We start from the raw sequence: 26,516 nt of genomic DNA, 5'->3' as shown, positions 1-26,516 counted from the left end.
ACACTGGGGAAGGTATTTGCTATGGTGAGTGCTGGGAAGTACATAAACCTGGCGATTCACAGACCTGTACCCCTAGGGCTAATAATATATGTTAATAGAAAAAAAAAAAGCAGAAACTGTGGTTATGTCATAGAATCAGTAAAGCTATCAACTTAGACCTAGAATGAGGGCTTTTGTTTAAAAACTATTAACTTAAGGGGCACCTGGGTGGCTCAGTGGGTTAAAGCCTCTGCCTTCAGCTCAGGTCTTGATCTCAGGGTCCTGGGATGGAGCCCCACATTGGGCTCTCTGCTCAGCAGGGCGCCTGCTTCCCTTACTCTCTCTCTCCTGCATCTCTGCCTACTTGTGATCTCTGTCAAATCAATAAATCAATAAATCAATAAATCTTAAAAAAAAAAAACCCAAAAAACAAAAAAAACCTATTAACTTAAAAAGGGATTATGGGCCTAGTTTATTGAAAGCACAGCTGCTCCAAGATTGATCTCTTTTCTTAATCAAAGCAAGCAAATACAATCAGGTACCAGTAATATTACTGAGGGATGAACCACCTTCAGTTCAACAGAGAATTCAATAATCTATATTTTGATATGATGCTGTCTGTACTTTGTCCTCATGCCTACCTGAGGGGCAGGTATAACGTTCATGTTCAGAACAACTCCCTATCCCCTTTTCAGTCCCAGAGCAACAAAGTTACTTCTTTTCACACACTCCACGAGTATTTCTCATCCCTCCCTACTTTTTTCAACAACCTGGGCTCCCCTTAGTTGTCCTCTTCATTATATTTGAAACTTTAATGTACTTGAAAACCATTAGCATGATTAAAAACAACTGAAATTAATGTTAATTTTTGGAGAAAAACTGTATCTTGAAAACCATATAATTTTGACTGATATCAGTGTGAACACTGGGTCTGCGTATTTTCCACAAACTTAAAAACGAGGGACCCCCCCCCCCCCCAAAAAAACCTGGTTCAAAATCAAATGTGTTTTTGCTGCTTCTCCCTACATCACTCCCAACAAGATTCTGATGTTTCTGGAGTGGAGTAAGTCCTATGCTCTCAGAATAATGAAGACTAACCTCACACTCTTCACGATTCCTATAAATCTTCTCAAAAGCTCCTTCCCCATATCTCAAGATTTTTTCCACATTACATCTATCTTCAGAGATTTCACCACCTACATGTCCATTCCAACAATCTTCTAATATATCATACCTTTCCCAAAGCCTACTTCAAAGAGGCGGGCTTCCCTTCTGTACATACAGAGAGAAGAAAAATCAAATCAGTAATTGCTTCTCTCTCCATACTAACAGGCATGTCATCTTTGAAGAGAAATCCACTGCCTGAAAACTGAAACTAAGAGTCTGTCTGATGTCTGAAAGAGGCTCTCCCACTCTTGATTAGAAACTAATTCTTAGTAAGGCCTTGTAAGCAATTTGGCACACACTAGCAAAACTCACAGAGCTGCCTCTAAAGTCCACCTTGACGGAGTCCTTTGATGGTAAAGTTCTGAAATCAACAAATTTGAGATATTTATATCTGTCATGTGAGATTTAAAAAACTGATTTAGGTTTTATTTTCACATGAAAAGCACACAATCTAAACAATATTTTAAAAACTATGCCGACTTTAACTGAGAAGCAAGACAGGTGGCCACCAGATTCCAAAGGCCCTCCCTTGTCTCACAGCATCTCCCCTGACTTTAAGCAGTGCCACATTTTTGGAAAGGATAATATCAGTCCTACTTGATAGTTTCCAAAAAGCCAACACTTATAGTTAAAGCAACATTTCATTCATAAACAGAGCAGTGTAGTTACTTTCAATTCTCTGTGGCAACATGAGACCTGCATAACGCTAGGAGCCTGAAAACAGGAAAATAAAGAGCCTTCTTGTTACTCACCCGTTGGTTTTATGCACGCCAACGAGAAGGATGTTGGCAGTGTTAAAATACAGGCACACCTCGTTTTATTGTGCTTTGCTTCACTGTGCTTCTCAGACATTGTGTTTTTTTGGTACAAATTGAACCAAATTGGCAACTCTGGGTTAAGCAAGTCTATCGGTGCCATTTTTCTGACAGCATTTGCTCACGTCATGTCTGTGTGTCACATTTTGGGAATTCTCATCATATTTCAAACTTTCTCATTATTATTACATTTGTTAGAGTGATCAGTTATTACGGCTCACTGAAAGCTCAGATGTTCAGATGATGGTTAACATTTCTCAGCCACGAAGTATTTTTAAAGTACACACATTGTGTTTTAGACATAATGCTACTGCATTAACAGACTAGACTATAGTGTAAACACAACTTTTGCATGCACTCAGAAATCAAAAAGTTCACGGGGCTTGCTTTACTGGGACACTTCTCTGTGGTCAGGCACTGCCTCCACAGGGTCTCTGAGGTGTGCCCATATATCATCTCCTGTGGTGCCAGTACGTTTTTACAAACTAGTCTGGTTGTTTACAGACTAGTTTACAAACTAGTCTGGTTGTTTCAATTTGCCCATTCAAGTCCGATACACTTCTGTTTTGCTCTGTTTCTTATACACCATCTTATTTACCATCATCTCTTTAAAGGCTTTTCCCATCAGGATGACCCTGGAAGTCCCAGTTTCTGGCCTCCTGGTCCCAAATGCTAATCTGAGCTTCTTGTTCCCCACAGCATACGGCCCTGCTAAGTTATAAGGACCAGAAAGGTAAAGGCTGTGGGGATGCTTCCTCCTCTTTTAAGATCCTGAGACTGTTCCTGCACCTTCCACCCATCACCCTGCCCTGCTCTCTTCGTTGCAGACCTCGAACGTCCGGCCTCTTACTAATCTGGAGAGAAACTTCTCTCCTTCGTTACCTGAGGATGGGCAGGCTGATGGCAGGTCATCTTTGCTCGGTTTGGAAGACCAAGGGTAGCAGGCAGCCATTCCCTTTCAAAGAGGCTTTCTCTTCCAAGGACGAAGCTAAGAACAGTGTTTTAATTAGAGATCCCAAGGACGCAGCTGACAACAGCCTTTTAATTAGAGAAAGGGCTCCAAGTAGCTCCTCCCCACGCCTCCAAAATACACTGAAAACACCTGCTTTGGACACCATCTTGGTCTGATTACCACCCAACCCCATTTCCCTGTAAGAAAGTAGCCTCTCCCTACAGACAGGCTGTCTCATACTTCTGGGCTCCCGTGTAAAGAGGAGAGGGGGCAGGTCAGCGCACTCTCCCAGGAAAAGGGGCTGCTCTAAAACAGGATTTTTATTAGTGTTGCTAACCTTGAGGTGGCAGGAGGTTCCTGCAAGAAACTCTCTGTGAATCTGGACCCACCCCAGCTGGGATCCCTCTACCTTCTTGCTCAGAGCACTTTGTCCAAGGTGTCAGAGGACCTCTTTAAGACCTAGTTCACTAGCTCTGAGACCTTAAGCAGTTTGCTCTTCCTTATCAGTAAACAAGGGACAGTAATGTTTGCAACATCTACTCCCTTATCGGTAAAAAAAGGACAGTAATGTTTGCAACATCAACATCACTCAAAATACTCAAAAGTGATTCAAATCATACAAATGTCAGATACTATTACTATTATTATTGATACCTAATGCTCTTCTATAGTACAGGCAAAGGACAGAGACGTGATGCCCTTCACTGGAGAGCACTCTGGGAATGGCTGTTTAACTTGTCACACATCTGTGCTAGCACAGCTGGGCCTCTGACACTGTGCTATGTGAGTACATTTCTGATCTTCATAGGTATTTCTGGTTCATACCACTTTCCGTTCAATGCAAAGAAACTGAAGGGCTTCACCAAACTCCTTAAAACCACAAATATGACCACGAACTGAAAGACACAATCGCTGCTTTTGAAAAACCACCATGAACAAGAACAGATAAAACAACACCTGACATCTACCCGTCTTCAGCTGAGGTCAGTGATGGAGAGGATGACTGAATTCTCAGCACAAGCTCAGATCCTTCTTCTGTTACCTTGGGAGGCGGCTATGGTTGGGATTTAGGATTTGTTTCTTTCCACCACAGTGATTTTATTTTATGACACAGTGAAATGGAACCTAGATACAGATGTTGCTTGGTTTTTCAAAATGTAATGACCAAAAACCAAAGCAAAACGCCAGGGCAGACACAGTGTCTTCTCTGGGAGCCCCTCCTCTAGATTCAGGCCAATCTGGTAGGTGTTTTTTGAACATAGAGCCAAAGGCAGGATATGGATGGTGGAAAGTCCATTTGCTCCACGGTACACTTCCCGTGCTGCTTCTGCTGGGAGAGTGTTTTTCATGTTTACATCTTACCATGAGCTCCTCAGAGGAAGGGAGACTAGCCCAGCATGCCTGCCGTTTAACTCAGGTGCCGAGGGTATGAGTCCAGAAACCCCTCTTTGTGCAGCTGGATGTCTGAATGGCATATCACCTCACAAGGTCAGTGTTGAAAGCAAAGGACTCATTCTTCCGCCATCTCTCTCTCCACACAATAACATCACTAACTCTTTAAGGTCTTTGATGATATGGACTGTTGGTGTCTTTTTAATACTATTTGCATAAGCACTATATTTTGCATATGCCACTCTGCTAAATGGAAAGGTTTAAAAAATGACATTTAAAAGCAACTCTGAAATAATTCTTAAGTAATAAGGAATAGTGCCAAAGACTCTATCACACTGCAGAGGTAATTTCTATCATTTACAGTTAGCGATCAATGTCAAAATGTCAAATGGTTCACATCATGTTTCTACCTCAACCCCTTCTCCATACTGAAAAAAGTCTAACCATCTTCCCCTGTCCTACAAAGCCCTACATGATTTGGCCCCTGATGACCAGCTCTTTCAACCAGCACTTTTGCTCTCTTCCTTTGATGAACAGGATGCTCCTTCTGTCATAAGTATGCCCTGCAGAAAACAGATAACCCTCATGGCCTCATACAGATGACGACGGGCCGGAGCCGTCCGAGTACACGAGAGGTGGCCCTGCTATCCAGTTACTCCCGGAAAGAATGGGTCAGATCAAATTCTCCAAAAACGAAGCCAGTGTTTTTCGTAATGGTCTGAGGGGAAAAAAACCTCCAAATTGGAAACAGGCTGAAGGCTAAAACAGCATGCCCACGTATTCAAGGTCATGCTGGAGCATCATGAGATGTATCCACCAAAGATTATGGCCTCCTCTTGGGCTATGTGCTTTTGTTCGACTTAGGAATTTGGTATTGATTAGGATATTCTATAACTCTTGTGAGGGTAGAGATGTTAATTTTTGAAAATGCACAGTGATATCCAGTGAACAGCAGTGCTTAGAGACACAAAGGACAACTGCTCAGGAGAGACGAGAAGACCAGAAGTTAGCTTTATGGCCCTGAAGGATATTCACTGGTTTTGTACTTCACCCCGTGACTAGTCTGGCACTCTTTCAGGGACTCCAATCAGTCTCCTGAATTTTCTCTGAACCAATTTCACCATTATTTTGATTCCTGAAACAAGTATTTCATACACAGTCATTCGGTATTTATGAGTCATGTGTTTACTTTTTGAAAATCTTAGTCTGACAGATGTCCCATAACAGCTATCGGTTTAAAACTAACAATGTTATATATGGTAAGTTAATACAACTGGGACTTTACTTAAGAAGTTCTTTTTTTTTAAACCAGGCTCTACGCCCAGTGTGGAACCTAAAGTAGGGCTTGAACTCACGACCCTGAGATTAAGACTGAGCTGAGACCAAGAGTCCGCTGCTTAACTGACTGAGCCACCCAGATGTCCCAAGAAGTTACTTAAATTTAAATGGATCTTAACATTATGGATTCCTTCCTGAGAATTTTTTGTCTAAGATGGGTTTTTGGAAACACTATCCTCTCTGACACAGAACACTGAGGCTGCGAGCTATCATTTTTCTCTAGAACAGCTATCCACATTGCATGGGTTTATGCCTTCAGTCACAAAGATCATCCTTTAAGAAATAACCCCACGAACCCTACATTTACTGTGCAGAGGGGGACATTCACCAAGGCAGGCAAAACTCTCAGGTCTCACAACTGTGCCTCGTTGTACTTTGACCCACGTGTGTGTGCGCATGAGTACAAGTGTGTCTCCTTCGCCTGTTCATTCTCAGGACATGCTGCCGGGCAGCTTGAAGCCACAACTGTGGGCCACTGACCGTGTTCAGCATCTGCACGCATTCTCCCACATTCCCACACTCTTGGCTTCATCGTGTTCTCGTTTCCATTGGTCTTGATGCCTTCACTTGGAAAAAACAAACCTGTGCTTCCAACCTGTGAACTGTCTTAGGTCTGTTTTCAAGTTGTGTATAAATCACCACCATCCTTCTACTATTGCTTCTTGCTCCTTTGCTCAGGCTTTTCCACCTAGACCACCTCTCCCAGTACTGCTGCCGTTGAACAAAACCCTACTAATCCTCCCAGGCCCCCGGAGACGCCACCAAGACCTCTTCACCAAGACTGTATTCATCTCAGCCAGACACACTCCCTCAAGTGACTTACAGGCATTTGTATACGTTGCCTTATGGGGCAGCTGCTGTAACTGGCTGCTCCTCATTCCAGCAAACACAGACAGCTCTGGGAGGACAGAGAGGCTGGCCACATGCAAGTCACCAGTCGGACCTCCCAATACTCAGCACACAGTATGCAGGGTGCTTGCTTGATCCATCAGGTTGAGGGAAGAAAGCAGAAGGTACAAAGGTAAATGGTCATTAAATGCAGAGCATTCTTTCCTTAATGAGCACCTCCTCTGGCAGGAAGACAGACAAGAAAATCCAAATGACCATTTAACAAACCTGAGCAGGAAGCCATTGTCTGATGCTGTTCTGGATGCTGAAGATATGGGGCTGAATAAGTATACAGAATGTATGACCTCCAGCAATTCACATTAATTAACAAACACACTAAGTACGCAAGTAGAACTGTGGATGATGCTAGAAAGTCACAGCACACAGATGGTCTACTTTGGAGGTGGGGGAAGGAGTGTGGGAGAAGATCAAAGAAGGCTTCTTGGAGGAAGGGCCGGCGGGGGCGGGGGCTGAGGCCAGGAGGATGAGAAATTAACCAGACAATAAAACAGAAACCCTGAGGAAGGAGAGAGCTTAGCAAAGTCCAGAACCTGGAGGAAGCCTAGTGCACCTAAAGTGGATGCAGTGAAGGGGCAAGCCAAGCAGGGGCCCACAGATCACAGTAAGAAGTCCCAATCTGAGCTCCAGGACATGAGGAAGCCACAAACGATATTTTAGCAGGACATTAATATATGAATTAGATCTCCAAAAATCCTTCCAGTGACTAACTGAAAAATGATTGAAAAAAGACAAGAAAGATGTTGGGGTCACCTGGGTGGCTCAGCTGATTAAGTGTGTAACTCTTGGTGTCGGCTCAGGTCCCAGTCTCAGGGCCATGAGATCATGTGCTGTATCTGGTTCTGCGCTCAGAGCAGAGTCTGCTTGAGAGTCTTTCTGTCCCTCTGCCTTTCCCCCGCTAAAATAAATAAATCTTTAAAAGGAAAAAAAAAAAGATGTTGGTCACTTGGGCTAGGTGGTGGCAATGGCCAGAGGTCAGGGAAAGAGACAGACGCAGGTGCACGAAGTGGGCACAGTGGCGGTAGTGTGGTGCTAAGGATGAGGGAGGGGGCGGCCACGGCCGATCTGGGATCTGTGGCTCTCGGCTTGAGTTGTTAGAGATGGAGGTAGCACTCACTGAGGCGGGAAGATGGGAGTTCCTGTTGTGCCTGCCAGGATGGGGGATGCCAGTAATTAACTCAACTGTTTCCAATGCTCACTGTTTGTCAGGCACAGGATGAAATTTATCACTTTAAAAAAGCCTATTACAAGGACACAAGAAATGACATGATAAATGTATCTTCTTTCCCTTGTGTATACTTGGTTCTTCTCCCTTTCTTGATGGGTTCCTTTACAAGATGATAGGTTCCTCTCACTCTCACAGAACCAGAAGACAAATGTTTTCGGTTGACTGAGGGTGCCTCTCATAGCCTGGGGTCATGAGGAGTGGGGTGTGTCTGGGATGGTAAGTTTGCTCATGAATTCTCAAATCTTCACCTCTGTGCACAGGCACAGCTATCTGAGCCCACATCTATCGTTTAAAGCAGAGAACCCTTTGTGGATTAATCAGGTGAGCAGGACCCAGTAAAGAATGGGGCATCTAGACAAGACACAGAATGTGACCACATGCCCTGAAAGGCGGTCCCCTAAAGAGAGGGTCATGGTATTAATTAAAGACACACAGCACATTTCTGCATGGATGTAAAGGCTGCTGGCTGGAGGATTTACAGTGGGTTAAAATGTCAAAGGGCTATGTGTGGGCTCCCGGTGGCCTCGTCAGAAGTAAAGTTTCACTTTTTTAGGATGGAGAGGAAAAAATGAGGAAAGACTGTGGTTAGCTCACAGGTCAGGCACTGTCTTTTAAGTAATAGCTTAAAAGCAAGAAAGGGTTTTATGCTTCAGAAATCAGATCCTGCCACCTTGGGGAGCCGAGGACGAAGGGCAGCCGGCCCACAATTCCAGCACGTCCCACGCGCAGTGGCCACCACGGGAAGGCAGCACCTGAAGTTGTGCGATGCTGGCCACGGTGCACCAGCCTCAAGAGCTGCCCCCAGGGCTCCGCTGGGTGCTGTCACGAAGCAGCTAGCTCAGTCCGTAAAGTGAAGAGGCCAAGCAAACCAGACCAGAATTAAGTATCTCCTAAAGCAAACTTCCAAGACAAACACCCAGTGTTAGTCCAGATTAGTGCCTCTCAGGCTGGGGGCTGAGGACATATTACGAGTCTATGCAGTGAACAACACCTTTTAATTCCCATGCTTTTGCCCTCATGATCATCTGTGAGGACGGACGGCCTCCCCTGTGGCTTTTAGGCTCTGTTCCCATCAGGTGCAATCAGGCTGTTGCCAAGGATCGCCTTCCTCAGCTCTGATTCTGAGCCAGCCTTCCAGACAATCCCGGGGGAGGGGTCACATCACCTCTGCCAGAGCGCCCAGGTACTCATCCCCAACACACAGCCAGGACTGAGAGCTGCGGGGACCCGACACAACATTCCTCCAACATGGCAGAAGTTGTTTTCTCAAGGGTGCTCCAAGTGTTCGGCATTTAGAGGGGTCCATACACCATGCACACTTAAGAATGGTGGCCCCTGGACCCCCTGACGACAGGCAGGGGCGTATGCGTGTCTTTTCAACTGTGGATACCTACCAGGGTGGCGGGGGACTCAGAGCTCAAGGCAGAGCCACACCACAGCATGGGCTACTCACTTGACAAAGACTTTCTGGCTGCAGATTAGAATCACATGCTGAAAAGCATGGGCTCAAGAGAGAACATTTAACACATCATTTTCCAGAGGAGGACAAAAGCTACTCAAAGGTCAAGATAGAGAACTAACCTCAACACAATACACTTGAACTATAAAGCAAAAACCTGAAAGCCAGAACTTGCTAAGTTACATAAAGACAATACTAAAAAAAAAAAAAAAAAAAAAGACAGTAATCTTAAAATCCAGTTTTGAGCAAGGACTACTGATCCTTGCTCTACTGATCCTACTTCAAAACTGTCCTCGAGCCAAGCTCCAGTAGTCAGCTTTTCTTTCAATTCTTTCAGAAATCAAGGAAACGCACACCGGAACTGCCATAGCTTTTTCTGCATTTTATAGCAGCCCCTGCTCTCTGTGTAGGGTATCATGGGGACATCTCGTTCCTCTCGGAATCAGGCTCGCAGGGGCCATCATCTTACTTCCTTGAGCCCCCATTTCTGTTGTGGACTGGTTATACTCAGTAACCCGAGCGACCCTGGAAATCATGGCAGAGTGCCACGCGAGGCGGTCACAGGATTAGCCAGATGAAAGCAGCACGAAAACCCCGAAAACCCCGGGTGCAACTGCTCATTAAATGCCTATCAGAAAATCCTTTGTGAAAACGGGATTACTCTGCAAGTGGAAACATTCACTAGAGCAACCCCTCCCCTTCCCCAAACAAAACAAAAATCAGACTGAGACTCCTCTTAATGCCACTCTCCCTCGCTTGCTGTTATAAAGCTGTGGCTGTCCTGTCCCATCGAGTGAGCTTTGCCTGAAACACCGGAGCACACACCTGTGATGGGAAAAGAGGGCATATGTCTCACTTCCCCTTCCAAGTCTGTAAAACAATCCGAATTCTTGGAATCAGAGATAGTGTCTCCAAAGCCACACTCTGGATAAGACGACACCTGTACCAAAGCAGGTGCTGGCTGTGTGGCCCCGTCCTTTCCCCTACGGCCCCAACGCTTGAGCCGTTGCTGGGAAGACACGAGGCGGCGACGCTGGCAGAGCTCGCTTGGCTTTCTGGCCACAGGGCAGTCAAACAGCGCGAGCCTCCGTGATCCTGCTAGCAGTGCTCATGTTATGTTTGCAGAGAGTTCCTATAAAACCAAACTGTCCTTTAACGTTTCCAGGGAATGCCAAGGATAAGAAATGGCTACCAAGCTGTGCTGAAAGTGTCATTCAAAGAAAAAAGTGCTACAATTATGATACTAACACGGAATACATAATTTAAAACTGTATCAGTGAGATGAAAAGTCATTTGTCCAGTTTTAAGGGGTGCAAGTAACAACGTGTGTTACATTTAATAAAGGGCCCCCTGCAAATCCATGTGACAGGCAGAGTGTCATTTACTGAATAAAATGCAGAACCTCCCTCCATTAGCAACATAAAACTTAATTAAAATGAGGGTTCGCCTTCCCATATATCATGTCATCTTACTATTTGACTTTAAAATTTAATTAGAACCAATGAAGTTTTTTTTTTTTTTTTTTTTAAGGCTCCAACCACCTTAGAGACACAGGATTCCCAAGACAGTGACTGTTGACATTGACACTAGAAACAGTCCTGGGAGTCTGAGGACAGAGGTCTTCAGCCTCAGGTGTCTGACGTGTAGAAGCCAGCACTGGGGAAGCGGCAGCTCCTCAGCACGGAGTGTGGGCTGGGTCTCTACATCCCGCAGCTCTCACCCCACGGGGGCCAATGGCCTCACCAGTTTTAATCATTTGAAACAGATGTCGTGACCTCCCCCTCTACTACTTCAAAATGATCCAGGGACTCGTCGTTCCTTGCAGACTGCTTCTTAACCCACCCTCCCTCGGAATTCGGCATGCCACTACAGAAAAGGTACTGAGACACTGCCCCCCTTGGTGACAAAGGACGCTTTTCAGAAATCGCTAAGCCCGTAAGGGGACAGCCCAGGTCTGTCTCCAGAGGGGAGAGGTCAGCCCTCGGAGGTGCATCACCTCTCAACGCTTGACTGGTGACCAGCCCTGATGTGTGGGACACTGAGTTGGCCAAGAGTGATGAAGACAGTTCTGTAGGTCACCATGGACTCCAGAAGGCTTAATATTCTTAGTCAAGTCTCAAGGGGACTGGAGAGGATAAAAACTCAGGTTAGTATCCCAATCATTTAAACTGACTTCATGAAAAGGTTGTGATACACATCATTCTTACAACCATGATCACAAGGCTATTATTCTTATCCAGTGTTTACTTCTGAAATTCAGGTAATGCTGGGCTGGGTGGTGCGTCTCGGGCTGGCAGGGGCACAGAGGATGACCTGGGGACTGAGGAGACCTGCTTGGGATTATTGTCGCTATCTCAGTGCTCAGGCTTTGTGACCATTCCTTCCCAGCACAGAGGTGGAGGGGACTGTTTGCAGCCCCACTCCAAGGGGCTGAGGGGGTTCCAAGTACAAGCTGTGTCTTTATGATGGGAACAGATTTGCATCTTTTCCCTGACACCACACTTCCCTCCCCTAGCTGCACACATATAAATAAGGATGTAAACTGCAGAAAGAAACTAGAGATGGCCACGATCGAGATAACTGGGAAGAAAGGAGGTGGTTTTAAGGTATTTTAAGAACCCAGTACATTCCTACTAAAAAATATTTTAAGCACAGTCAACTCTCAAGTAATGAAGTAGGAAGGGCAGACCAGAGGCTACCATAAATAAACCTGAGGATAAAGTGTCATCTTCCCAAAAGTGGGGATGGAGGGCGGTGGCATGGAGAACGGAAGAGCAAATACACGGTTCAGAAAGTAACCCGGAGGAAAAAATACCTTGGAGGTTAAGATTTAAAGCGTTTTCCTAATATTTCATATTTTGAATGCCCTGGCAGAGTCTGTTTATGGTCCTAGACTGAGAGGCAATTATATCAGATCCTCAGCACTAGGGGAGATGGGTATTGACTACATGAGGGTAGTTACTTTTTTATAGTTTATCTCATTAGGTGTCATCATTTCAGCAAAAACAGATCTGCACAAGGATTAGTTTACTATAATCTCCTTATCAATAGTCTGGTGCACAGTCTGCCTTAAGACATGCTGCCCATAACCTTTGGGTTGGACCTTTAGCACCGTGGCCTGACCGAGAGTATGGTACGGCTCCGTCCGTTATGGACCTTTTCACCCATTTTGCCAGTGTAGCTACTTTTGGTCAATGGCAACGCCATTCAAATGCGTCCCCAGAGTCAGAGACGAAGGCTCTCCCCTCAACACCGATCCTCCCAGGCTACGAGCTCCTGGAAGGCGGGAGCTGTCGTTCCTTTTGCTCTGAATGATCAACGTCCAGCACAGAACCTGGCACACTGTAAATGCTCACTGTGTGCATGATAAAGAGGCAGGGAGCTTCCAGAAACTCCCCCATGCAGAGGCAGCTGTCAGGGCATGGATGGAATGCAGTCACTCAGAGGTTCAAAGCAAGGTTCAAAACATGCCTTCAAACCAGAGGAGAAATGGTGTCAGGAACTGAGAAGTCACCCAAGACCGCTGATCAGGAGCCCTCGGCATGCCTGGAGCCACATAAGGGGAGCAAGCACGGCTGTAGGGGCCGAAGCCGTGGACGTGGGAGAGGCGGGCTGACCCAAGAGCCCTAGGGACCCAGCTCCTGGGAGAAGGTGAATTAGAAGCCTTCCTGTCCCCTGAGCGCGTAGATAATGGCAAGCAGTTATATGCATTTTACATTAGATGGTGCGTTCTGTTATCACTGCATTTGTTCATGAACCTGAATGAGTTCCTTAACTAGATTTTGCCCAGATAAAACAATATGGTATTAATCTTAATACACAGTTAAAATGCTAACTCTGAAGTTTAAGGACATCAGTAAAACAGTAATTATGCAGATACATTAGGATAAGCCACAAAGGAACAGAAAGCTTTATCCACTTCCCCCATTTGGGGGCAAGGCAGGGAGGAGAAACCCTGGGGACAGGGCTGTAAAGAGGAGCGGATCAGGGCACCCGGCTGGTTCAGCTGGTGAAGCGCGGGACGAGATCTTGGGGTCGTTGAGTTCAAGCCCCATGGTGGGGATAGAGATTACTTTCAGGAAAGTTAAAAATAAATAAATAAATAAATAAAGAGGAGCATGTCAACTCAAAAGGACTTGTGGAAGTAGAGCAGCTCAGGGGAACGGGGAGGCCTGCTGACCTTGACTGATTGGGAAGAAGGACCCTAAGTGCTTAGGCAGCATGGGGACACCCAGGGCAGCAGGAACCCCCAGCGGATGTCGCTTGGCCCCAGCTGCTGCGGCTGCTGTTAGCGTCCTCCCGAAGGCCCAGTGCCCCCAATAAATATCCCTGTGTGTATGGTGGCATGGCAAGCAGTCTTGGGGGTTGTGCCTCTTAAAGGGCGTCAGAAGAACAGCCACAAAGGCGAACGAGAAAACCAACAGCCAGAGAGGTGTAAGGTGTACAAAGAATAGCAGTGCTCCAGAAACAAGTCTCTCAAAACCAAAGACAATGCAAGAAGTATTGGGGGGAGGATGTAAAGTGTGGTAGCAAAGTCACATGGTACAGCTGCTACAGGAAACAGGATGGGGGCTCCTCCAAATTAAAGACAGAACTGTCACAGGAGCCTGCAATTCCACCTGTGGGTATTTATCCAAAAGAAGTCCAAGATGGATCGGGAAGAGACAGTTACACGCCCATATTCACGGCAGCATCATTCACAACAGCCAAGAGGTAGAAGCAACCCAATGGCGGCTGACAGATGAGCACAAAGAAAACGTGGTATAGACGCACCATCGAATACTACGCAGCCTTCAGAGAGGGAACTCCTGCACCTGGCTTCAACATGGTGAAGCTCCAGGACATTGTGAAGTGACACAAGCTGATCTAATGTAGTCAAAATCGCAGAAGCAGAAAGAAGAATGGTGTTTGCCAGGCTGTGGGGGAGATGGGAGGGAGCATTAGTATTTAAGAGGCAGAGTTTCAACTGTCAGGTGAAAACACATTAGAGCTTTGCAGCACAGCAGTGTGAATGCACTTGTAATGTTTCTCAACTATGCATTCAAAGATGTTTAAGGGATGCCTGGGTGGCTCAGTAGGTTGGCCCTCTACCTTCAGTTCAGGTCATGATCTTGGGGTCTTGGGATCGAGCCCCACATCCGGCTCTCTGCTTGGCGGGGAGCCTGCTTCCCCCTTCTCTCCGTCTGCCTCTTTGCCTACTTGTGATATCTCGGACAAATTAAAAATAAAATCTTTTTTTTTTTTTTTTTTTTAAAGATTTTATTTATTTATTTGACAGAGAGAGATCACAAGTAGGCAGAGAGAGAGAGGAGGAAGCAGGCTCCCTGCTGAGCAGAGAGCCCGATGCGGGACTCGATCCCAGGACCCCGAGATCATGACCTGAGCCGAAGGCAGCGGCTTAACCCACTGAGCCACCCAGGCACCCTAAAAATAAAATCTTTAAAGATGTTTAAAACAGTGACCTTAGGGCATATGTGCTTGCTGCTACAACTAAAATGAAAGCAAGAACAACATGGTGCTCCTATTAAATGTGGCAGGGAGTGGCCTGGGGGTGACCACGGTGTGGGGACCGAGAGCCCCTACAGAATGGCAGGAGCCACACTGGGGTGGGTGGGAAAGGAAAAAAGCAAACAATCCTGGACAAAATACCGCACAGGTGTGGCCTAAAAGGAAAATCGGAATCAGGGTGGAAACAAGCAGAACCTTGAAGAAAAGGTGTTCCTGAATCCTAGTCCCTTTCTGGCTTTCAGCTTGGCATGATCAGTAAAATGGGCATTCACTACTCCCGGCTCGTGATCAGCAACACAAGGATGGAGTGAACCCAGGGACAAAGTAAACGCTAGCTGCCACCAGGATGAGCAATGGGGCTGTCATGGCTTCCATGCGGAGCCCAGTCCTCTGGGGTGACAGCGAGCACTGGGGTGAGAAGGGCCAGGACCCTGAAGTCTGTCTCTGGGGAATAGTGACATAGGACCAAGAGGTCGGTGAAGCAGACAGTACGGTGGCCGGGGGTGGGGGTGGGGGTGGAAAACATGGGCTTCAGCGGGACAGGCTGTTTATCTGGGTCTGAGAGAGGCTGCCTCCTGCCCCCCTCGCCCTGGCCTTGGAGCACAGAGACTGGATGCTCTCCACTCCAGAGACCGGGAGGAAAGGTGGAGGACCAGTGAGCAGGGCAGGTGTCTGGGTTCAGGGAGGGCAGGAAGGTGAACGGGGAATCCCCCATCAGGAGGTTGCGGAACTTGAGGAAGTACACAGCTCTGAGCGCTGCAGGGGTGCTATTAAGTTGGGGGCAGATGAGAAAGGAGAAGTCAGTTCAACTGGGAAAAATCACAGGGAAAGGCTGCAGGGCTCCCTTAGAGACTGTAGCTCGGGAATGACAATGAAGAACTGCACAGAATCACACAGCGAGGTTATTTCCATCTCAAAATGACCAAGAACCTAAGGCACGGGAAAGGCTCTACTAGTCTGAGGCCCATTCTAGTGACATGAGCTCTGGTAGTGGGTGAGGGGCCCTACTTATTACTCGTAAAGTTGCCTCCTGGATATTGTCATATAGAGCAAAATTATTCACTGGTATTTTTAAGAGATGTTCTGCATCATTAACCTACAGATGTTTTCTTGAGTTCTTCCAGCTCAAAGAATTACATGTCATTCCATATCTGCAAGCAGGCTCAAAACTTGCCCTGGCTCTTACTTCCTCAGCAATTCCTCTCAACTACCCCCCACAAACTTTGTTCCTTTTCCACAAGGAGCCTTTTTAGAAGACAAACACTAATGATGAAAGTGAAGTGAAGAAAACTCCAAAAACTCACTAGCTCACACACAAATGTTAAGCACCTATTATAGGTAAACAATGAGCCCAGACAATGGAGAAGATTCTAAACAAGATTACAGTGTTTGCCACAATGCTTTCCCACTCTACCATCCTAAGTTTTATTGAATTTGTTCTGGACCTTTCTCTGGATCTCCTCTGCCAGATTTTACTTTTTTGGAGATTCCCTTGAAGAATCAGTGCTCCTCTACCTAGCCTGCGAGGCCAAGCTACTTAAGACTCTGCCCAGAGCGAAAGTACCGTGAGGAACAGGACTCTGAAGGGTCTTCTTTTAAGAGGTCCCTAATGAACAGATTCGAACACAACCTTTCCTCGTTTGTAGTGAAAAATGTGACTGCCTTGTCAAAGGCAACATACCAAATTAGGAGGAAACAGACATGGTGCCTAGCACACCCCCAACCCCCTCAAAAGGCTCACAGCTCTGAAGGAAGAAGAGCACATAATGACACACAAGTAGAAAAATGAAAAGGTGAACACAGAGTTCAGTCTCATAGTTAAGCAACATCGGGGTGTACTGGGAGAAGATTATGTAGGTTTCAGAGGCCTGCCCAAAAGCTAAAACACGAACTGAAGTTATTATTCACTTACTATTCCACATTTAACAATCACAATATTCTGTAACTTAGGAAAGCATTGTTAGGTTCCAAGTGTACTCAGTAATCTTAATCGTGTCAAGACTGTCAAGAGCTCAGTCCGCTCCTACTATTAACAGCCTTGGGTTTTGCTTGGGTAACCAGAGTCTGGAGGAAGCTCATCTCCTCTCTTGGCACTTCTGCCTAGTTTGCTGTGAGGGCTGGGATGTCAGCTAGAACTGCAGACAGCACCTGCCTTCCCTGTGGGCAGATTTGCCTAAATAAAGCCAAGAGAGCCCAGAGGTGGAGAGAGGGGGCAGGCAACGGATTCACCTGAGCCAACAGACGGCATTTGTGTTTGCTTGTTTGTTGAGGCCAATCTGAGTTCAGTTTCACTCGAGAGAGAGTCTCGACTAACAGAGTACTAGCAACACTAGGAATGAGGCTTATAAATAATCCCTTTCCCCAAAGTGACACAGACAACTGACATCAGAAGCAGGTTATCATGAGGACCCTACTGTTCTACCAACTCTGCTCTTCCCCAACCAGGCTCATCTATAAAACAAGTGTTCTCTGAAAGAGGAAGAATAATGTTAGAGGAACTGGAGTCAGAACAAAAGCCACAGAACAGCTTGGGATAAGACCGGACGGCTCATACACTATATAGTACATAGCTGCTCTTGTTCCTAAAATACAGGATGCTAGTCTAGAAGGCTAGCACCCTGCTAAGGATAACAGCAAGAAAAATGGGAATGCAGAAGACAAATGGGATTTTGTTCTTTTTTTTTTTTTTTTTTTTTAAAGATTTTATTTATTTATTTGACAGAGAGAGATCACAAGTAGGCAGAGAGGCAGGCAGAGAGAGGGGAAGGGAAGCAGGCCCCCTGCTGAGCAGAGAGCCCGATGCGGGACTTGATCCCAGGACCCTGAGATCATGACCTGAGCCGAAGGCAGCGGCTTAATCCACTGAGCCACCCAGGCGCCCCGATTTTGTTCTTTTTTTAAAGATTTTATTTATTTGAAATTCAGCAAGTTAGCGAGAGACGGCCGGAGCAGGGGGAGAGGACAGGAGGGAAGCAGGCTCCCCACTGAGCAGAAAGCCCAGCATAGGGGCTGGATCCCAGGACCCTGGGGTCATAACCTGAGATGAAGGCAGATGCTTAACAGACTGAACTGCCCAGATGCCCCAAAACAAATGAGGTATTCATCCCCCACCAGTAGGTGCCAACAAGAGCAAATATTTTCAAAAAAGGAATTTCACTTGCATTGTTGACTTGTTTTTATTCTGCCCTTGTGCCAGTTAGTTTCAAAGTTCAAGAGGAGGAGGAACTGTAATCAGATTCTTCTCTGACATATGACCTAAAGAACTCAAATTTCTTTAAAATTATAAAACTCACAAGTTAATAAAATACACTTTGGTAGATTAAAACTCGAGCAGGAACCATAAAATTAATACAAATTAATCTGAGTGCTTCTCATTAAACTGTTGTAAATCCTCTGAGGCACAGACTCGACGGCACTATTCGTCCTAATCCCTGGCATGAAAGTCGTCTGTCCTGGAGCGGGTGTTGGGAGAACCAAAGTCTGGGAGCTCTTCTGAAATGCCCAGTTGGAAGGACGTGCTCCCCAGCCCCAATGCGCGAGATCAGCGTGGGCCCCGGGCTAGAACCACCCGCAAATTCAGTCTTCACGTTTTGAAAAAGTTGGAACAATTCTGTCCCCCTCTCAAGAGGCAAGAGAATCTATAAAGGGAATTAACAGAAAAATAAATGCAAACAATTCTAACCTGTGGAACCAGAACTCTCACATTTTAAAATTAAAACGAGATACCATCTTCTACTTGAAATATCTGACAGATATTTAAAAGCTGATTAAGAGTAATAGGTAAATGGGCACTCACAATGTTTACAGCTTGTTTAGAGAGCAATTTGGCAACATCTAGCAAAATCTTTATTACAGCCTTGTACTCTTGTTGGGCAAGGGTCCAGCTAGCATTCACACAGGTGGGGAGGGGGGCGTGTGTATGAATATGCAGGCATGTGAGCAGGTGGGCACAGACACAAGCCTGGAGGAGGGGAAGGCAGTGAGGCCGAATGTAAACAAGTGGTGGGCCCGGGTGAAGCCTATGGGCTCCTCTTGCAGCGGCTTCGCAACTTCTCCATAAATACGAACTCGCATCCAAAAAGACAAAAATCAAGTTTAAAACTTCAAAAGAAGGGAGGTAGAGATCTGTGTCTTAAAATAGAAAGCTATCCGTGACATGTTAAAGAAAAGGGGAAGATACCAGAACCATGTACATAGTAGGATTCCGTATCAGAGTGTAAATATGCACAAGGTCTGAAAGGACACCTTCAAACTAGAACGTTCCCTCTGCGGAAGGGAAAGGTATTCTTAAGGGAGGAGGTAACAGTAAACTTGCCTATTTTGCTCAATGTACTTCTAAGTTACTTGCATAAATTCACCGTTTTTATATTTATGGATTACTCAGGTACATTAACATTTCTGCTGTTGCAACACCGATAAAATGTACTCATCTGTGTCGGAAAAACTCTAATGTCTACGGCTGAGGTTCTCCCATAATGGATGCACCCAGACACAGGCCCTGTGCTGGCAGGTGGGTCTAACAGAAACGGCGATCTGTCATGCCTGAGGCCACTGCTAGCATCCTAAGGGCAGGGCTGGGGATGCTCAGCCGGTACCCATCCAGCCCCAAATGCCAAAGTGCCCCCTGCTGAGAGATATGTGCAATCACCGGGGAGTAGGTAGCTCTATGATACGTACTCAAACAATGAACAGCCACAGAATTTTACAGGAACAATGTAGGGCTATTTGTGTGGATATGAAACTATATCCAAGATACGTCAAAATTAAAAATAAGAGCCTAAGTTGGAGAACCATATGACAAGTATGAGCTCACTGATGTGTTTAAAAGACAGGCATGTTTATAAAATTTCTGGAAGGAAAGAACTATTAACAGCTGTTATTTCTCTCTGGAGAGGAAGAGGAGGTGGAGCTTGGGGGGGGTGCTTCTATTTTTCTTTTTTTTCTCTGAGATGCTTTAATTAATTTATAATGTTTTCCTGTCATTTAAAATTTCTAATTATAAATATTAAACCAAATTACAAAAGCCTGAAGACAGTTTTAAATCAAGATATCCTAAGGCTAATAAGCAACCTCACGAGACAATAGGAGCACCATAAAAATCTAAAATATACTATAAATAGTATTTAGCAGTGTTTTTATTTATTTCCCATCTTGCTCTAGAACCAAATTTAAAATAAAGCATGGCACACTGGGTCGTTGCGACACTTTGGCGAGCACCACAGACCCTGGGAAGGCTTGTGAAACAGGCTGCTGAGCTCCGCAGACATTCCAATCTAGGAAGCATAGGGGGCCCGGGGACCTGCATTTCTAATAGGCCCCCCAGAGTTCCTGTGGCGGCTCCTCTGGACACCATGCTCGGAGAATCACTGGTAATGGAAAAAATACTCAAGAGAGTGGAAACGAAAAGAGAAAACTAAACAGTTAAGGTTCTGAAGTAGGTTCGCTGGGTCACCACTTCCCCAGGTCCTGATCGCCCTTCAACAATGCCCTCAAACCCTGAACCCCAGGGGCTGGTGTGCCCTCCTGCTGGGATGTGCCCTGGTCAGGAGCCGGCTGGCTTTTTTCCTCTAAACTTCTTAGGCCCGCTGAACTTGTTATCATATTTAATCCATTTTTACATAAGATCGGAGACACGATTACAAAAGGTGAGCTGAGGCCTCAAGGGAAATGATGTCTAACGCTCTGGAAAGTCTCTAAGTGAAAATAATTGTCAAATCAGATACAAGTGAGAAAATGAGAAAAATGAAAAAAACATCCCAGGCCTGTGCACTTGGACTTGTAAGAATCCAAGTTTCTGCTCCGCTTCAGTGAGAGGTGCAGCGGCAACAGCAGACGGTGAGGTACGGAAGCACTTCCCACACCCCGCCACTCTAACCAATGAACCCACACCATAAGGAAAGGGCTTGACTGGGCAAGCAAACGGCAAAGCAAAGTACCCCTTTCTTAAAAGGCCTTGGCTCTACATCAGCGGCAAAGAGAAGCACATTTTTAACTTTTAAAATGAAATGACTGTGGTTGGTATGTCCTCCAAGAGTCCTGGAGGGGACTAACTCCTCACGCTAATGGACTGCTGCTGCTAGACGAGCGCCTCTTCTCCAAGAGCTCTGTGCCTAAGACGCCACTAGATGCGCTAGCACAAGAGTTCTGTGGCCCACTGAGCTTCCTCTCGGAAGAAGGAACAGTTTTGTCTAGACCACCCCATCATTCTACCTGAGGCATTCTAGTCAATGCTTTGTGGGGCACGGAGTTGCAATCCGCTTGCCTCAAAACTTGATGCCCCTATGGTTCAATTTTAGGTTCTGTAATCTATGTATAGGTAGATTTGTTCCCGGTGAGGTAAGACACGTGGAAACCATCCAGCATGGAACCCATTTCACAGGAGGCACCAGTAAACAAACGTCTGCCTGTGCCCAACGCCAAGTCCTTCGAAGAGACTGCTTGCAAGGGACAGCTTCAACTGTCCCCTCTTTCCCGGTAGACTTCTCCTGTTGGGGCCTGCTGAGCAGCCTCTGCCAGTGGTCTCCCGATCTCTTAATTTTCCCTGGAGCTAAATTCTAATCTCAGCACATAAATCACACATGGCCCCAGGGGACCACAGGCCTCTTCTGTGGGTGGAACACCAGCTTCCCTGATAATAGCAGGGAAGGGAGAGAGACCATCAGCTTCATATTCTCACCGAGGGGAATTTACACTCCAGCTCCTCAGAAGAAACCAAATTTTCCCGAACAATTTCTCCCAGGAGCCTCCTTGGATGGAAATGCTCACACGATCGAAGACTTGTGGTATGTTTAAGTACTTCTTCACTTTCTCCCTGTATATGATGGTTTTAGCTTAATCTCCAGCAGCAACCCCACCTGGTAACACTGATGGGGTTTAGACCTCACTTTGTGTTAACTGTTTTCTCAAGGGTCATACTGGTCAAACGCTGAGCATTTAAATATTTGAATTCATAAAAGAACAAAGTAACAACAATCCAGTTGTGAAAAGCAGTTGCTTCTTTTGTAGGATTAATTTGTTAGGCTTAAATTAAAAGAGCAAGAAAATACTATCATTAACTTATTAACAAAGAAGAGTAGAAAGAAGATAGTCACACCTAACTTTAAAATTTTTCCTATTTCTGAGTGAAACAATATAGTCATCTTTTAAACCTTTGTTTCATACTTAAAACAGTTATAAACCAAATATACATATGGTTATCCCGTAAAAGCAACCGTGTGTGTTAAAATTCTTCAGAAACATTTACTCTCTTGGTTAACAGATATTTAAATATCTGTTGTGCTTGGTTTCAAAAGTATCCCTCGTACACACATGATTAATGTTTTGAATAAGATGATTCATTTCCCAGTGACTCCACGGGTATCTGGTTCAATTAGTTTTAAAACAACAAATCAGTTTTCTTATGTAGCTCTAAAATTAATGTGGAAAGTAAAAACAAATAACTCCTTTAAGAAATTATGAGTGTGGACCAACAGCCTGACACAGCTTCAGTACTGTTCTCTTAGGAAAGAAACACCCCAAGGGCTAGGCTAGTAATAGGTTTTCTTGAATGTTCCTGTACTTCTGGTCTCCGTACCTTGCCATTTCAATATTGTTTTCCCCCTCACACCGAGTGTGACCCAGCCACAGGGCTACAAAGAACTCCAATCCTTGTCTTTAGTGAGCACCCATTCTACTGGAACTATTCCCTCCACAAACACTGGCAGAGCACTACTATGCAGAGGCACTGCCCCAGAACAGCGGATTTAGCCTTGGAGAAACAAAGTCCCTTCTTGAAGCTTACTTTCCCAAGGAGAGAACAAAGCATCTTTCTACAAAGGACAAGGGTGAGGAGAAGCAAAGGCATTAATCCACCTAAGCATTTGCCTGTAGGTGGCCATGCTGTCTAAGACACCACTGGCTTTTGCCATCATATTTCATTCAGAAAGGACACTCCAAGGGGAGGTCCAGAGGGAAGAGATGGTCCTTTTCCCTTTTAATCTGCAAGCCTGACTTAGATCATGGCCATGTCACTTACCGCTGTCCTAAAGACCTTCCTGAGGGGCTTCTGGTTTTCTCATCGAAGCAGATAAGAGTAGTCTCAACAGCAGGGCCAGGAGAGGAAGGAGGTCACGAGGGCCTTGCCAATACAGTGTTACTCTCATCCCAATCAATCAATCTAACTCTACAGAACAAGATGAAATAATTCAAGATTTTTTGCTTACACGTTCCTGGTGGTTTTAACCAAAGCCACCTTTATGGACATTAAAATTTTTTTTCAAAATGGGGAGAATAATAAAAAAGGAAATCACTAACTCCTTATTTAAATCAAAGGCATTATTCTCCTTTTATAACAAAGCTGGAAGCTCTGCTGAGGGCAACCAAGCCTGCATAGCTGTGGTGAAGACAAAATGTGGAAACTCTGGGGTCAAAAAATTTTGAAAATCATGCCCCCACACCACCCTTAACAGTGTATGTACACACAATGTTTGTGGACAAAGGGGAACCACAGATCTTCTGAAGCCTTTTGTGTTTCCTTATTTTCCTAAAATACTGCCCTGGGACTACGACTTCCTAGAGCAAGGATTAGCAAACCCTTTCTGTAAAGGGCCAGACTGCCAATTTTTTCAGCTTTGCAGGCTATACAGTCTCTTTCATAATGATTCAACTCTGTCTTGTAACTAGAAAGCAGTGACAGACCGTAAGTCAATGAATGAGAATGTGGCTGTACTTCAATGAAACTTTACTTATGGAGGGGCTCCTGGGTGGCTCAGTTGGTGAAGCCTCTGACTCCTGATTTTGGCTCAGGTCATGATCTCAGGGCTGTGGGATGGAGCCCGATTGGGCTCCACGCTGGGCTAAGATTCTCTCTCCATCTGCCCCTCCCCCGTCTCTCTCTCTCTCTCTCCAAAAACAAAAAGACAGTCTCTCTCTCTCCTCTCTCTAAAAAAAGGAAAAGAAAACAAAACTCAACTCTAAAAAACTTCACAGATACAGAAAGTTGATTTCTTATATATTTTCAACATGTCATTACATAGATTACATAGGATTGCTCTTGAGTTTTTTCAAACATTAGAAAGTGTCAAAACCATTCTTAGCTTGCAGGCTGCACAGAAACAGGCCGTGCGCTGGGTTTGGCCCCAGTGAGCAGCTGCCCTGCCCTTATCCGCTGCACAGAGCCCAGCAGCCCAGCAGAGCACCGGGTCCTGAGTCATCAACAGAGAAGGAGATGCTCCTCGTGTACGGAGGCAGCAAGCAAAGGCCAGAACCGGGAGGAGGATGTAAGAAACGTGTTCTGATTCACCTCTGCCTTCAGTTCTCTCTGAGCACCAGTCTTTGTGGACTCCACTTCCCTCGCTGCGGCACAGAGCACGCACTCAGATGGCTAACAGAGTCTCTTCCGCCTCCGAGCTTCTACGATCCTTCATTGACAGGGATGTGAAAGAAAACTCTATCTCTGAGCAGGCCAACCACTCAGGAAGTGAACTCAGTAAACAAGATGATACAAGCTCCAGGTGAGGGCGAAACTTTCAGAGCAAGGAAGAAAAGCGGCATTTGGGTAAAGCGTGTTATCTGAACAGCACTAGCCAGACTGCAACTTACTGTCTCAAGGGAAACCCAGATTTCAGTTTAGATCCCTCCCCTCATTGTTGTTACAAGATCTAAGCCAAAACTCATTGATGTGCCAGAGCAAGATGGTCAGGGCAGTGTCTCGGGTGAACAGTTCTCCTTAAGGGAAGGGCTCCCCCTCCAAACTGACATCATTTCCCTTTGTTGCATTTGACTCTACTAAGAGGGAGTTGGCAGAGACACACAGATAAGGCGCAGTTACAATCCTGAAACAGAGGACGCAGGGACGGGGGTTCCTGAAGCAGAAGGCAGAGTGGGAGTTCCAGGGGACCCTGAGGGGCAGGGAAGGCTTTATGCGCTTGGCAGAGAGGGAGGGAGCAGAGATGGGGTGAGAGCCAAGCAGACACTCAGGAGCAAGCCTGCTAACTAGAGTGGCGGTGGTCGGGTCAGACCGCTGATGGGGATACCCATCGGCATCCCACCCCCGTCCAAGAACTACAGAAGATGGACAGAAACCATCAACAGGCAGGAAGAAGGGAGACCAGTGAGAAAGCTATGGCAGGTAAGAAATGACCAGGGCCCAAGGTGAGGGGAAGCTAGTGGGGCTCACATCCGAGAAACCTGTAACAGAATTCTGTAAACATTGGTGGCTAGCCGAGGCATGAGGACAGCTGGGGAAGGGAGCGGTGTGTGCTAACCCCGGCTGTGCAATCTTAGCAGCTGGGCGGCCACGGTACAGTCAGGCAAGCTGTAGAACCCAGGAGCAGGAGCAGAAACCCAACAGAAACCACCACCTCTGCTGAGTGGACTCCTACTCTGAAAAAGGGACAGTGGGATCTGAACAGTTGATGATTACAGACAAACAAATGCAAGTCCTGTAGGTTCTGTTACATGACTGGTACCTTTCCTCGAAAGGCATTTCCGGTTATCTAAACGTGTCAGCAAAATAAGGCTCGTGACTTCTAATCAATACAGGTCACCTTTAGAAAATTCAGATGAACCCTTAACGTGAGACTCAGCGTCTTGGATGTATAAAGGTTCACAGAGAAACTTGCCATAAAGGAACATACCAAGCATAGCAGATTTCGAGTGAGGAGACACTGCTTAAGCAAGTTGGTGTGGTGGGACAGTTTGTGGATACAAGTTAAACAGAGACAGCTAGCGGTGACTGAAGAGAGAAATGCCAAAGGCTTCAAGTAAAGAGAGAGGCTGCACCAGCTCTCAGAGGTGCTAGTCCACAGACTCCCCACACTTGCATCAGCCTGCCCTCCAGAGCAAGACCAACACGTACAGAAGGGTGCCTACACAACTTGAGAACATCAACAGCATGCTGGGAAATAGCCCGTGGCCATCGACAGGGACGCTGCCCGCTGAGCAGCTCACCTGGACACTCACCTTTTCCGTTAACAGCTAATCCCGTGGCCATGGCTGCAGTCACGGGGCCAGACACCTGAGGCACTAATGGGTGTATTCGGGGCCTGCTCCCCATTCTAGCTCGCTCTGCACCAGGGCCCAATAAGGCTCCGACTGGCTTTTCGGCTGCCACTTCTGGGGCTACTGTGTCCTCCTGACCCTGTTCGACGGGGTCCAGTTTCTCAGGGCTCTCATTCTGAAAGCCGTCCACTGCGGTCCTGCTCTTAATGGGGCTCTTAGGCACAAGTATCTTTATACCTGATTTTGCTAGGTCCATATTCTTCCGGTTTGAGAGAGATGGAGCTGTGTTTTTCCTGAACTTCTGGCTGGCACCAAATAATGGACTGTTTTTGGACTCGTGGTCTTTGCCAATCACTAGTGACTTAGGAGAGGTCTTAGAAAAGTTGCTGTTGGTGGATCTGGAGATCTGTTTCCTGGCATTGTTCGGAGAGGTCCTATTTGTTCTGGTTAGTGTGCTTTCTTTCTGCTTTTCGGTGTGGCGTCTGTTAAAATCATGAATGTATTCCTCACAGTTCACAAGGTGCTGCTCTGGTTCCCAAGTGTCGTCCTCACTGTCATAGCCTTTCCACCGAACCAGATATTCTATCTTCCCTTTTTTGTTTTTCCTTTTGTCAACGATCCTTTCAACCTGTTTATAAACAGAAAAGAAAGAGGTGTCAACGTATTATCTGGAAAAAAGGGGGGGAGGTTTCATAAGGAAGCATCAGACATAATAAAAACCACAACAGAAAAGGAAAATGACCATCTCTTTCCTAAGCCGAATCATCTGAAAAGAGCACAGGAACGGGACAC

General features: G+C 46.0%; 1 protein-coding gene across 3 annotated transcripts in view; it reads right to left on the bottom strand.

Annotated features, from left to right (window-relative positions):
• CDYL (chromodomain Y like) overlaps nucleotides 1-26,516 on the bottom strand; it is a 248,439-nt gene that overhangs the window by 51,673 nt on the left and 170,250 nt on the right. For 2 of the 3 annotated variants that reach the window (XM_082731021.1, XM_082731022.1), the window contains one exon: nucleotides 25,686-26,352. In XM_082731021.1, the coding sequence (XP_082587147.1) occupies nucleotides 25,686-26,352 (667 nt within the window). The remainder of the gene's footprint in view (nucleotides 1-25,685; nucleotides 26,353-26,516) is intronic. The other variant, XM_082731023.1, reaches the window with a different exon arrangement.

This window comes from Mustela nivalis (genome assembly GCF_964662115.1).
Source record: "Mustela nivalis genome assembly, chromosome: 5".
Classification (NCBI taxonomy): Eukaryota; Metazoa; Chordata; class Mammalia; order Carnivora; family Mustelidae; genus Mustela; species Mustela nivalis.
The sequence above is the reverse complement of the archived record's forward strand: the minus strand, read 5'-3'. Positions and strand labels throughout refer to the sequence as shown.